This window comes from Podarcis vaucheri (assembly GCF_965113315.1).
Source record: "Podarcis vaucheri genome assembly, chromosome: 8".
NCBI lineage: Eukaryota > Metazoa > Chordata > Lepidosauria > Squamata > Lacertidae > Podarcis > Podarcis vaucheri.
In genome coordinates this window covers 66685602-66698097 of record NC_138766.1, presented here as the reverse complement: position 1 = coordinate 66698097, position 12496 = coordinate 66685602, and the positions used below count along the sequence as shown (strand labels likewise).

The following is a 12496-nucleotide window of genomic DNA, read 5'->3' as shown; positions in this document are numbered from 1 at the left end:
TTCTGCATGCAAAGAGGGGTTTTACCATAACTATTCCCTTCATGTATTCCTAAATATTTCCCATGAGTCTATCGCAAACATTAAAAAAAACTTTTTTATTCTGGAAAGGTTATCACACAATTTAACATGGACCAGAAAACACAACTATTTCACAGCCCAAGTGGCCATGACTTGTTTCCTTTTTGAAAAGTGATGTTGGAAATTATCTACAATTCTATTCACTGTGGAGGAGCATTTGATAGAGAATGGAGCAACTCTACATTGGATGTCATGGAAGTTGCTTTTATGTGAGAAACTGAGTAAACCCTATGTGTAACTTGTCATGTGTGATTATGTGCATTCAGTTGGCAATTATCATCAGTTCTTGATTTCACTTACAAAGTGGAGGAGTTGACATGGGATGGTGATTATAGTAATGATGCTTTAAAAAATGAGAAATACTGCTCAAAAGTATATGCAAGAAAGAAATCCACAAGTGTAGCAGCAACAAACAGTGGGAAGTATGCAGTTCACTAAAATGTATATGTTACTAACAAGTGTAAATGTGTTCTTGGGATAAAGATAGGGTTTGTGAAATTCATTTACATTAAATAAGGACAGTCCTAGACAGAATGTGTCTAGGTTACAGAAGTCAGCAAGCAGTATATTTCTTTGCCATAGCTGTGCTTCGACATACATCATACATTGAGTCATACCTCTGGTTTAAAGCTAATGATAGTGAAGTATTTGTTACAGTGACTTGGACGATTCTTTTGACCACTGCAACGGAAAGCGAAGCAAATGCATACAAAGGCTATAGGACATGATAATTCTTTACTCTGAAGGGTAATTGAATTTGGGTTAAAATGTTCTGTGGATTATAAATAGTTCTAGTGAGATGAAAGGATATGGAATGAAACTTGAATATTGATTGCCTACCTGTGGATTCTGTCTTCTGTGCTAAATCCCTCCCTTGAGCACAAAGCCCTTTACGACGGGAAGAATATTCTCTGCAAAAAATGCCATCAAATGCTTGACAGAGCCTGAGAGCTCTTCTCAGCCATGGCTTTGAAGCTTAGGGTTGAAAATGGGCCATTTGGATTATTTACAGCCCTTGTCTGTCTCTGTAATATCTAAGGGAGCAAACATTATTGTTTTCAACACACATTGCCACTGATTTGGCTCACAGAGGTCTTGTCCAGATAGCAGCTTCCTCCGTCCCCACTCTTGGGCACGGCAACATACAACCTAGTTCACAGGAAGTATGCTGGAGAAAAGTAGATTCCCTTTTTATGAATCAACCCTGTAGTGCATATAGGAAGTTAAAGTCACAGATAGAAACATCTTGTGCCTGTCATTTTGGCCATGAAGATGGGAAGAAACAGAGATGGAGAGTGGGTCAGGGGATCATGGCAATTAAGCCCTTTCTTGCCTTTAATGCAGTCAGGAGTTGGTAGGAGATTTAACAGCAGTTTTAAGGAGCAGTTTTAGGAGATTTAACAGCAGCCACCCTACGGGTGGCGTTGTGGTCTAAACCACTAAGCCTAGGGCTTGCTGATTGGAAGGTTGGTGGTTCGAATCCCCGTGATGGGGTGAGCTCCCATTGTTCGGTCCCAGCTCCTGCCAACCTAGCAGTTCGAAAGCACGTCAAAGTGCAAGTAGATAAATAGGTACTGCTCCGGTGGGAAGGTAAACGGTGTTTCCATGCGCTGCTCTGGTTTCACCAGAAGCGGCTTAGTCATGCTGGCTACATGACCTGGAAAAACTGTCTGCGGACAAATGCCAGCTCCCCCGGCCAGTAAAGCAAGATGAGCGCTGCAACCCCAGAGTCATTTGCAACTGAACTTAACTGTCAGGGGTCCGTTACCTTTACCTTTTAAAGTTAAACCCTAGTTAGTCTTAACCATAGTTTACTGTTATTGGCTGGACTGTAGCACTCAGCCACAGCTAAGATGAGAGGGAAAATAAGTTACAAAATGTTTATCCATCCTGAAACGCTGAAATACCTTTTCCAAGGTCATTTTAACACATGAGGCTTAAATTGGTGCTCGCATATCCTGTATATTTAAATGCAAATGCATTAAACATTTAATTCAACCCAGATTTGAACTTATTTTAATTACCATCTGCCTGTTGATTGGCTTGTTTTAATGCTTTCTGGTTTAAATAATTTAATGAGTTTAATGTAGTAAATTGTATTAGGGCCTAAAGGTGGTGTATAAATGCTTTTTATAAATAAATATACTCTAGATAGGGGATGTAGCTACAGTCCTGTGGCCTAATCTCAATCTCCTTAAATGTAATGGAAAGAGGTATCTCCATTACATCTGCAGTGAGTGTAAACAATGGGTGATCTCCGATTCAGATGACTTCAAAAATAATCTTTTTTAGAAAACAACAACCTTTTTCTCAAATAATTATGTACTGTGTTCCAGATTTTATTTTTATGTGTAATAAATGTATGTAGAGTATTTCTAACATAGGATAATAGTTCTTGTTTTTGCTTTATCCCTTGCCTCTTTCGTTTGATGTAGTGATATCACCTTAAGGTGAGACCATCTGTCTTTTGTTATTTGCTTACTGCAATGTGTATGAGTGCTGCTTATTGGTGTAATAGCTGTATAGAATCAATGCATGAGAACCGCATGCTGCCCTTACATTTGTTCAGGCTAAAACCATCTGAAAGTTTATGGATGTCTATGTTTATTTTTAAAGATAAATCACACCCTTTTATTACTACAAATTATAGTGCATACAATCTATAAAACACACATAATATAATCTTATTTTAATTACAAATTAGTACATACATACACTCTTCAGAAGACCTCTTATTCTATCAGTCACAGCCGCTGATCAAAATAATATATCATAATGGTCTTTTTTAGCTATCTGAAAAAGAGACCTTTCTATGCAAGTGGAAGGAAATTCCTTAAGATTTTATAGCAGGGGTGGAGAACCTGTGGACCTTCTTGTGTTGTTCGACTCCGGCTCCCCTCTTCCCCAGTCAGCATGACCAATGATCAGGGAGGATGGGAGTTGGAGTCCAGCAATTCACCAGGAGGGCCACAGGTTCCCCAGTCCTGTTTTATACAGATCCAATGCATCACCTAAGCTGTCTTTTCTTAAAGATCACAATATCTCGGCTGTACTTGATATGACCTGTCATTAACATTTTAAATCAGATCCATTTTGTAGTGCTGTGTCCTCCACACATGTTCAGAGTTCCCAAATTGTGCTTGCCTAGAATTAGGTATCAAAATATATGTGGAAATTTACATTGGTGGACTTAAAAGGTAGGTTCAGTCCAGATGATTTCAGTTCACTACAATTCACTCCCTTTTGGGGCAAAAGGCCTGCAAGGTTCTGACAGTTGTGCTTGAACAGCATTGTGGAGATAGCTACCAAGCAACATTTTTCAAATGTTGGGTCTCTGGAGTTAGAAGCAGTTACACAACTGAGTAAATACCACAAGGCCGACTCTTGCACAACGCAAGTATGTGTGTGGCATAAGTCCTTGGTTCAGAAGTTGCAGGTCTTGTTCAGATTCAACATGAGTCTGTCTTGATAGCTGGTGGTGAGCCTCACCGTATGTCTATGCACTTTACAGGGTCAACTCTGTGATGTCTTTATTCTGAATTTATCAGTGGGGCATTGTTGTTTCCCAGCCCAGCTAGTTGAGCCTATTTGTGGGGTGGAGAAAGGACTTTTGCCTAAAAGGAGTTGGTTTCCCTTCAACCTCACTAGAAGACACCTGCATTTTTATGTTGGTACATTCTTTAAGCATGTAAGATATTGGCCATAGGTAAAGGTAAAGGTACCCCTGCCCAAACGGGCCAGTCTTGACAGACTGTGGGGTTTGTGCGCCCATCTCACATTTATTGGCCGGGGGCCAGCGCTGTCCGGGGACACTTCCGGGTCACGTGGCCAGCGTGACATCGCTGCTCTGGCGAGCCAGAGCCGCACACGGAACGCCGTTTACCTTCCCGCTGGTAAGCGGTACCTATTTATCTACTTGCACCCGGGGGTGCTTTCGAACTGCTAGGTGGGCAGGCGCTGGGACCGAACAGCGGGAGCGCACCCCACCGCGGGGATTCGAACCGCCGACCTTTCGATCGGCAAGCCCTAGGCGTTGAGGCTTTAGCCCACAGCGCCACCCGCGTCCCTAAGATATTGGCCATACAACATGAGAAAAGAAAGAAATGTTTGCTGTGTCAGAGAAGCAGCTCCATCCTTCATTTAAATATTTAGTAAATGTTTACTAAACCCACTCCATGAGATTTTCTGTTTGCGGAACTAACAATTAGAATGCACAACTAATAATATTTCCTGAATTTAATTTGACTGAACCCCTGCATCGCTGTTACTGTAAATCTGCTAACTATTGTTTGTTAAAGAAAGGATCTGTTTTCTTTAGCCCATGAATGGTTTCTTAGTAGCATTCATTTTAAATTGGAAGCCTCTTCTTATCAGAGTAAGCATACATGGTTTCCATTGTGAGGACTCCAAAAGACTTTTCTTTATCTCTCTTGCTAGTATTGAGCTCAAAGCGCCTGTAGGACAAGAGAAAAGATAGTTCCCTCTGTATTTTGGATACCTATTCAGAACTCAGTGACAGTTTCATGAAATGACAGGCTGCAATCCTGAGGGTTTGTTCACATATACTGAAGGGCTTGTCCACACCAAAGAACTTTTATATGCCTGGATGGACTTAGGAGATGCTTTATTTGATAAGCAGTCTCTATGCTATCTTACCCTTTTTGTGGCTTCCTGTACAGAATGCCAGACTACAGACTTTTTTCGGGAGGAGTCTACTTGGGGCCGCAAAGCCCATACTGCGTCTAGTTGTGTCATTCTTTGTATTGCGGCCATTTTACACAAATTATCAAATGGGGGAATGCATCTCTCCTATTTTCAGAGCATATTTCATAGAATTAAAGAATTGGCAGGGAGAGTGCAGCAGCACCACCTGAGGGAGACTATTCCACTGTCAAACATCTCTTACTGTCTGAAAGTTCTTCATGATGTTTAGTCAGGATCTCCTTTCTTGTAACTTGAATCCATTGGATTGGGTCCTAGCCTCCTGAGCAGGAGAAAACAAGCTTTCTCCATTCTCCATATGACAGCTCTTTAGATGGCTATCATATTTAAGTGTAATCATTTGCATGTAAGATTGCCTTGTAAGCTAATAAGACTCCCTCTGCCTAGTGTAGGCTCAGTGAATGCTGAGGTATCCCTCCAACTAGTGGAGGGATTATATGGGGTATTGATAGTTGCTTGACATTTAAAATAATGGCAAGAACATCCTTTCCACCTGGTTCTCTTTCTTCTGCCTTAAAACAGGATCCTTTGAACCTCTACCACCCTTATATGATTACCCCACCTAATCTAGGCCAGGGTTTCCCAAACTTTGGTCTTCAGCTGTTTTTGGACTACAACTCCCATCATCCCTAGCTAGCAAGACCATTGGTCAGGGATGATGGGGATTGCAGTTAACCTCATTATGTTGTGCTACGAATGGTGGGGGTGGGGAGTGCCTGCCTACAGAGGCTTAACAATATCCTAGTGTTTCCTAGACCAATTTTTCTATATTGGATTGAGCTGAATGCACATGGATCAAGAAAGGGAGCCTTCCTGTATGCCAAAAGGGCAACAACAATAAAAACCCTCAGACTGCCTTCCAGAGAAAGTCTAATATTTATCTAATATTCATTAGCTTTTTCCTTGGAAGTCAAACACCTATTCTCCCTGCTCACTTTTGATCTATTTCAGTTTTGATCAACCCTGAATTGCTACTGCCATGCGCATTCTGCAGCATGGGAGCTACTTTATCGTTGCCTGATCCTTTGATGCAAGTGAAGGCTGAAGGTGAAGAATGTGGCAATGTGGGTGGAGGTGGTTATCTTTTGGTCTTTCCCACAGAGTTTGCACCCAATTAATGCAGGGGATTTTGCCGAGGAAGTTGTTGTGCCCTTGTTCCACCGAGAAACTGTATTTTGCTAATTAAGGCTGTTTGCTCTTAGTGGAAAGAAACTAATGAGAAGCTCAATTATGTCAGAGCCTGAGACCAAACAATCCCTCTGTGTTTTTGGGCTAGAGATGAAATGAAACGAAGCTTGTTCAGATTTTTTAAAAATGACATGAAAAAGAGAGAGACATCTAAACACAAAGGCCACAATCCTGCACTAACTTCAGCTAATTTCAGGCAAGGGAAATCAATTCTATGTCCTAATTCTGTATTGGATTGTATCCAAACTGTGAAATTACTTTTTGAATCAATTGCATTTTATTTGCCTGTAAATGCTCCTGTAGTTATTAGTGAACCTTGGAAAGTGAGAGCAGCTTCCTAGTGTTACATGGCAAAATACAAACAGCTCAGCTATTCACTGTTTCAGTGACTCAAAAGGAATGCAACATTAGGGCATTGTCATTTTGATTAGGTATAATTGTGAGTTTCTAATAATGGTGGTATTCAACTCAGCCTAATGGTGGTTATAGACCTTTATTATCTTAAAAGGTAAAGGGACCCCTGACCATTAGATCCAGTCGTGGACCTAATAGTAATAGTAATGTGTTATTATCTTACACAGCAATTTTCGTTTTCAGAGTAAGGAACACAATATACTAGGAATGCTTATGAAATTCTCCTGTCTGAATCTCTCTCCAGTTATGGGGTTTCCAAATGACTTGATTGTCAAAGTTACCTGTCATGTGTCCTATCTTTTGATTTTTGTTCATTCCACTGCACATTTACTGTAATTTACATCATCCCCCCCCGCATGTTGCCGATGCACATGAGTGCATTGACTCATGAGAACGCAGTGCAAAAAGGATTGTATCAAGAGCTCTGCTTATACTGTGCATATAATGTGCAGATTTAATCAGTGCCCTGATATGCATGGGGTGGGGGGGGGAGAGAGATAAGTGTAGCAAATGGTGCTTTTTCCATTTTAGAAATTCGGCAAGTTAAACCAGAGGGCAGGTAGATTGAAATGTCCAGCAAAGCCATCCTGTGGCACAATAAGCAAATGAGATAGGGGGCATTTACTCATTCCTCCAATGTGCATTACCGTATTTTTCGTCCCATAGGACGCACCTAGTTTTTTTGGGGGGGAAATAAAGGAATTTTCCCCCCTTTATTTCCCCCCCCCCAAAAAAAACCAGGTTGGGGAAACCAAACCAGGTCGGGGAACAGCGGGATGGCGGCGCTGCGCCTCCCCGCTGTTCCCCAAGCTTGTGGGGCTGGCCAATGTCTGCCCGAAGCATGGGCCGCTCTGCTTCAGCGCACCCCGCGCTCCATGCAGCAGGCTGCTATCCGCAGCATGGGGAGCCCTGTGGGAACTCCCGCAGGGCTCCCCAGGCTGCGGATATCTGCCCGGCATGAGGGGCGCTCTGCTTCAGGGTGCCCTGCGTGCCGGGCGGCAGGCTGCTATCCGCAGCCTAGGGAGCCGTGCAGGAACTCCCGCGGGCTCCCCAGGCTTGCTGATAGCTTCCTGAAGCCTGGAGAGTGAGAGGGGTCGATGCGCACTGACCCCTCTCGCTCTCCAAGCTTCAGCGAAAGCCTGTATTCGACCCATAGGACGCACACAGATTTCCCCTTCATTTTTGGAGGGGGAAAAGTGTGTCCTATAGGGTGAAAAATATGGTATATTTCTATAATATGGGTTAGAGAGAGAGAGAGCTGAAGCTCAGTGGTACAGTGCATGCTTTGCATGCTCAATCCCATGTTCAATCCTGGGCATCTTCAGGTAAGGCTGGAAAGGACCTGTCAGAAACCATGAGAGCTCCTGCCAGTCAGATCACACTAAACTAGACTGATTGGGGGTGGGGGAGCCAGCTTCCATGGTTCCACAGCTTCCATGAATAGCAGGTTTTACATATAAATCATTCTTGCTGTTGCTCTCTGCTCTCTCAAGGAGCTGCCTTCTCCCTCCAGGCTTTTTTTTTTAAATAAAAGAAACTGAAGGTAGCCATAATCAAAGCCCAGTTCACAAAGCACCATCCATTGTTGATTTCCTATGTAATTTGCACAGAGCTCCTGAATACGAAGGATCCATGCAAATCATGAACAGGTAGCAACCCCACCTACCAATCTGCTTGCTTGCCCCTTTCTGCCTCCCTGTATGGGTATTCTAATGGGATGTGCGATTTAGAAATGCCAGCCAGGAAATAGATGTGGAAGTGTGTGGTGGGTGGGAGTCGTATCTTGGAAGGGTGGAGAGAGAGTATAGCTGTTTATTAATGAAATGAGCTAGCGGTTGTCAGCTGCATTAAGAAGTTATTGCCACTGTGTGCCACTGATCTCTTCCTTTGTCTCCTTATTTGTTTAAAGCTGGATGAAGAAGCCTCGTTGCGGTGTGCCTGATCAGACACGAGGCAACTCCAGATTTAATATTCGTCGAAAGCGATACGCATTAACAGGACAGAAGTGGCAACACAAACATATCACTTACAGGTAATGAAAGCAGAGCCGTGACCCTTTCCCTTGTAAGTGCTTTAGCATTGCAAATAAATAAATAAATAAATGCAGCTCTATTACTGAGATATGATTTGTCAAAGACAATGATGTTGGTATGCAGCCTGAAAATATTGATTTGCATGTCTTGGGAGAAAATGCTCATGAGCTGCAGAAGCAATGAATGATTTTCTGGAGTCCAAATGGTCCGTGATTATATAAAGTGTTCTTTTGAAGCTCTCACGATCAAATTAACCTCTTGCCTCCCTTTAAGCCTCTATGAACATCTTTCAACAGCCTTGGCAACTTTGCTGGGGATATTGCTCAGGAAGAACAAAAGTGGGGTCTACTCATCTAAATATGCTCACCACGTCATGGGGAGCGGGGAGTGCTTTTTGGATTTGGGGGCCTTCAGGTCTATGCCAAAGTGGAATTAGATTGATTAAAAACTGGCAAGTGGCTGATGAAGCATTTTCATGCCTTTATAGAAGTATTTGTGGGTGTGTGGGTGTAATTCTCTTAACACTTTTAGAACATGCGTCATGGACTGGCTGGATGCAGAAGAATGGTGGGGGACAGCAGCTGGTGGTCCTCTGGGGGTACCCCCAAGGGAAGAAGGCTCAGAGCCAGGGGATTGGTGGTGGGATGCTGGTCAAATGGAAAAGAGGGAGCAGACTGGGAGGAGGAGGTGTTGGAAGCTGAAGAAGCAACAGGCTTTAGTGAGCAGGAAGAGGCTGTGGCAGAGAGCAGCCCAGAATCAGAGGCAGAAGCACATTTAAAGATACAAACAAAGGGCCAGTGTAGCTAGGAGACCTGTTGGATGTAGTGGCTCAAGGGATTGACTCTGTCTAAGCTTGCAGAATACTCACAGGCTTCTACAGTGGAGGCTGGTCCATTAGGCAAAATATAGACTGTGACCTTAATATCTAGCCAGGGTAACTTATTTAAAGTTTGCTACGACCATCCATGTTTAAGGCTGGTGTGACAGAGGTAGATTTCAACCAAAGAATGGGTGAGCACTGTCACTGTTACAACTTCCAGAAATTTAGGGTACTTAGATCTTTCATCACTATGAGAATGTGAATCCTTTGAACTTCTTTGCTCATCATTATTGATTGATTTTATTGATTTGTCTAGTACTCTTTTGAGTTCTAGTCTTCCTTGTTCTAGTCTGACGAGGAGTATAAATAATGGGACCCTATTGTGGGTGACGCTGTGGGTTAAACCACAGGGCCTAGGACTTGCTGATCAGAAGGTTGGCGGTTTGAATCCCCTTGATGGGGTGAGCTCCCGTTGCTCAGTCCCTGCTCCTGCCAACCTAGCAGTTTGAAAGCACATCAAAGTGCAAGTAGATAAATAGGTACCGCTCTGACGGGAAGGTAAACAGCGTTTCCGTGCGCTGCTCTGGTTTCACCAGAAGCGGCTTAGTCATGCTGGCCACATGACCCGGAAGCTGTACGCTGGCTCCCTCGGCCAGTAAAGCAAGATGAATGCCGCAACCCAGAGTCGGTCACGACTGGACTAATGGTCAGGGATCCCTTTACCCTTACCTATGCATGCTATTGCTCATTTTCTGTATATTTTCATTGGCATATTTTTTTAAAAAAACCTTACATTTTTAAGATGGGATATTATGAAGCTTGCTTGCAGAAGAGATACTCCTAGAACATCTTTGCCTGAAATGTTTGGATTTTCTTTGAACATGATTAGGAAGTGGTGTTTTGGGTTGTTTTTTTTGCTTGAGCAATACTCATTTGTATTTATATATTAAATTTCAAACATGCAAAGTCCTTCTTGTGTATTCTTCTGAGAAATCCTGTACAATCTTGTAACATAGCTCAGTTAAGAAAAGAAGGGCACTGGAATAATGTTTTATGCTAATATCATAATGTGATGTTACTCATCCTAAGCTTCCAGAATAAATCAGGGTATAATCTTAAATAAGCTGTTTCCTCTCCTCCCTTATTTTAGCAGTCTCTTCCCTTTTAGGGACACTGATTCTGATGATTTATATTCCCTGAGTGATTTACAGCCAAGTTAGGGTTTCTTCCCACTATGCGCTTACCAACATTGGATTTCATTTCCCATTCTATCGCCAGTCACCTTGTTTTGAGACAAAGTGCTACAGAGCTCGCTGTCTGCTTTCGATGTCTGCATCTTGAGCTGCTACGTACAGTCAGAAAAATTGGAAAACTCACTCGCTAGCTATCCCTTTCCCCCCAGATAATGAATGAACGTGATTAACTGCACACCCTCTTGGACCTTCTTTTGTTTCCACCTCAGTCCGTTGCCTATATTGTGTTTAGTTGTTTCTTCTCTGTGTCGTGTATTCCAGGCAGCAAGATTTCCCCCTCTATCTTGAGTTTACTTTGTACGAAATTGCTTTCTTAATGGGTGTGATCAATAATTCAAAGAACTATGTTGAGAATTCAGTAGCAGTTCTCAAAGTGTGAAGCAGGCTTCTTCTGTAAGGTGGGGTCTGTTAAGAAGATAAGGACCCTGCTGGGCAATGGCAAGGCTTCATTCAGTCACAGGTCCTGTTTCCCAGAGTGGTCAGTCAGAGCTTTCCAAGGAACTCAGAAACAAGGCATGCAGGTGCCCTATTAACTGTTATTCAGAGGCATGTTGTCACTAAATGTGGAGGTTTAATTTAATTAGTTCATAATAAAATAACTATTGGATTGAGCACATGAGGCAGTTTCGGCTTGTGGTGCAGAGGGAAGAAGGCTGATGGGGCTCGTCAACTTGAGAAGGAAAACTCTGATCCAAAACCTCCACTGCCTTGCAGGACATCTTAAGGAAAAGAAAAACTTAAGGAGTAAACCCTACATAAATCCGGAGTGAAGTCCCTAAGATGGTTGGATGGCATCTTGTATGTCTCCTTTTGGCAACTCCTGCAGCCAAGTTGGTGCCAAGCACATTGCTCTGCTTTTCTTTGGACCACATCAGTAAGGCTGAGGGGAGGGGGTGAGGTCCAGCGCCAAAGGTCTTCTGGCGGTTCCCTCACTGCGAGAAGCGAAGTTACAGAGAACCAGGCAGAGGGCCTTCTTAGTAGTGGCGCCAGCCCTGTGGAACGCCCTCCCACCAGATGTCAAAGGAAAAAACAACTACCAGACTTTTAGAAGACATCTGAAGGCAGCCCTGTTTAGGGAAGCTTTTAATGTCTGAAGGACTATTGTATTTTAATCTTTTGTTGGAAGCTGCCCAGAGTGGCTGGGGAAATCCAGCCAGATGGGCGGGGTATAAATAATAAGTTGTTGTTGTTGTTGTTATCTGGGTAGCCCAGGACCTCCATGCACATGGCCAAAGCTATTGCCCTGGGAAGGTCATTTGAGTGCTACTAATGCAGCAGTTTGACTTCACCCCTAGAAGTGACAAAGACTTTCAGCAAACAAACATTAGGACCATAGGCACTTGCTGAATCCACCAGAAGAGCATCATGTAGGAGTTTTGTGTTGATATCAAATGAACCTCACCGACTAGGGGGACAACCACTGGTATCCAGTGACAATACAACAGATGTAGATATAACTCATTGAATCCTAAGATAACTTAATTGACAGAACTTTCCAGAAGGAAAAATTCCCTTAAAAACTTCTCCAGGTGGGTTTTTGTGGGTGCGGGATCTCTGCAGTGTGTGGTGGTACATGAGAGACAGCTGGGATGGGCTAATTGCCTCAGAGCAGGTAGAGATCCACTCAGTCCCTCAGCAGTCCTCTGTGTCTCATCCCACATTATTCAGGAGGGCACAAGTGCTTGCTGGGGGGAGGTGCAGGCACTGTTGTAGAGAGGCAAGAATGGGAAACTTTTCCTTCTGTGAACTTATTTCAGTTAATTTATCTTTGGATTCAAGGCAAAGATGCTACCTTCTTATTCTTCTTCTTCATCTTCTTCAACCCCTTTTCTAATAATCATTTCCATTTTGGACTGACCACTGCACAGCCACCTATTGGATCACAACTCCAGTCGATCTTTATGGTACAGTCATAACTAGTTCATAGTTTCCAGCCAACCTGTTCAAATATATCCTGTTGGAGCTCTTCACAGTCAGTGCCATCCTGA

The 12496-nt window shown here is 43.1% G+C and overlaps 1 protein-coding gene across 2 annotated transcripts in view; it reads left to right on the top strand.

Moving 5' to 3' along the window:
* MMP16 (matrix metallopeptidase 16) overlaps window positions 1-12496 on the top strand; it is a 182582-nt gene that overhangs the window by 89150 nt on the left and 80936 nt on the right. Inside the window, exons 3-4 of one of the 2 annotated variants that reach the window (XM_082233656.1) lie at window positions 2514-2528; window positions 8312-8434. In XM_082233656.1, the coding sequence (XP_082089782.1) occupies window positions 2514-2528; window positions 8312-8434 (138 nt within the window). The remainder of the gene's footprint in view (window positions 1-2513; window positions 2529-8311; window positions 8435-12496) is intronic. The other variant, XM_082233657.1, reaches the window with a different exon arrangement.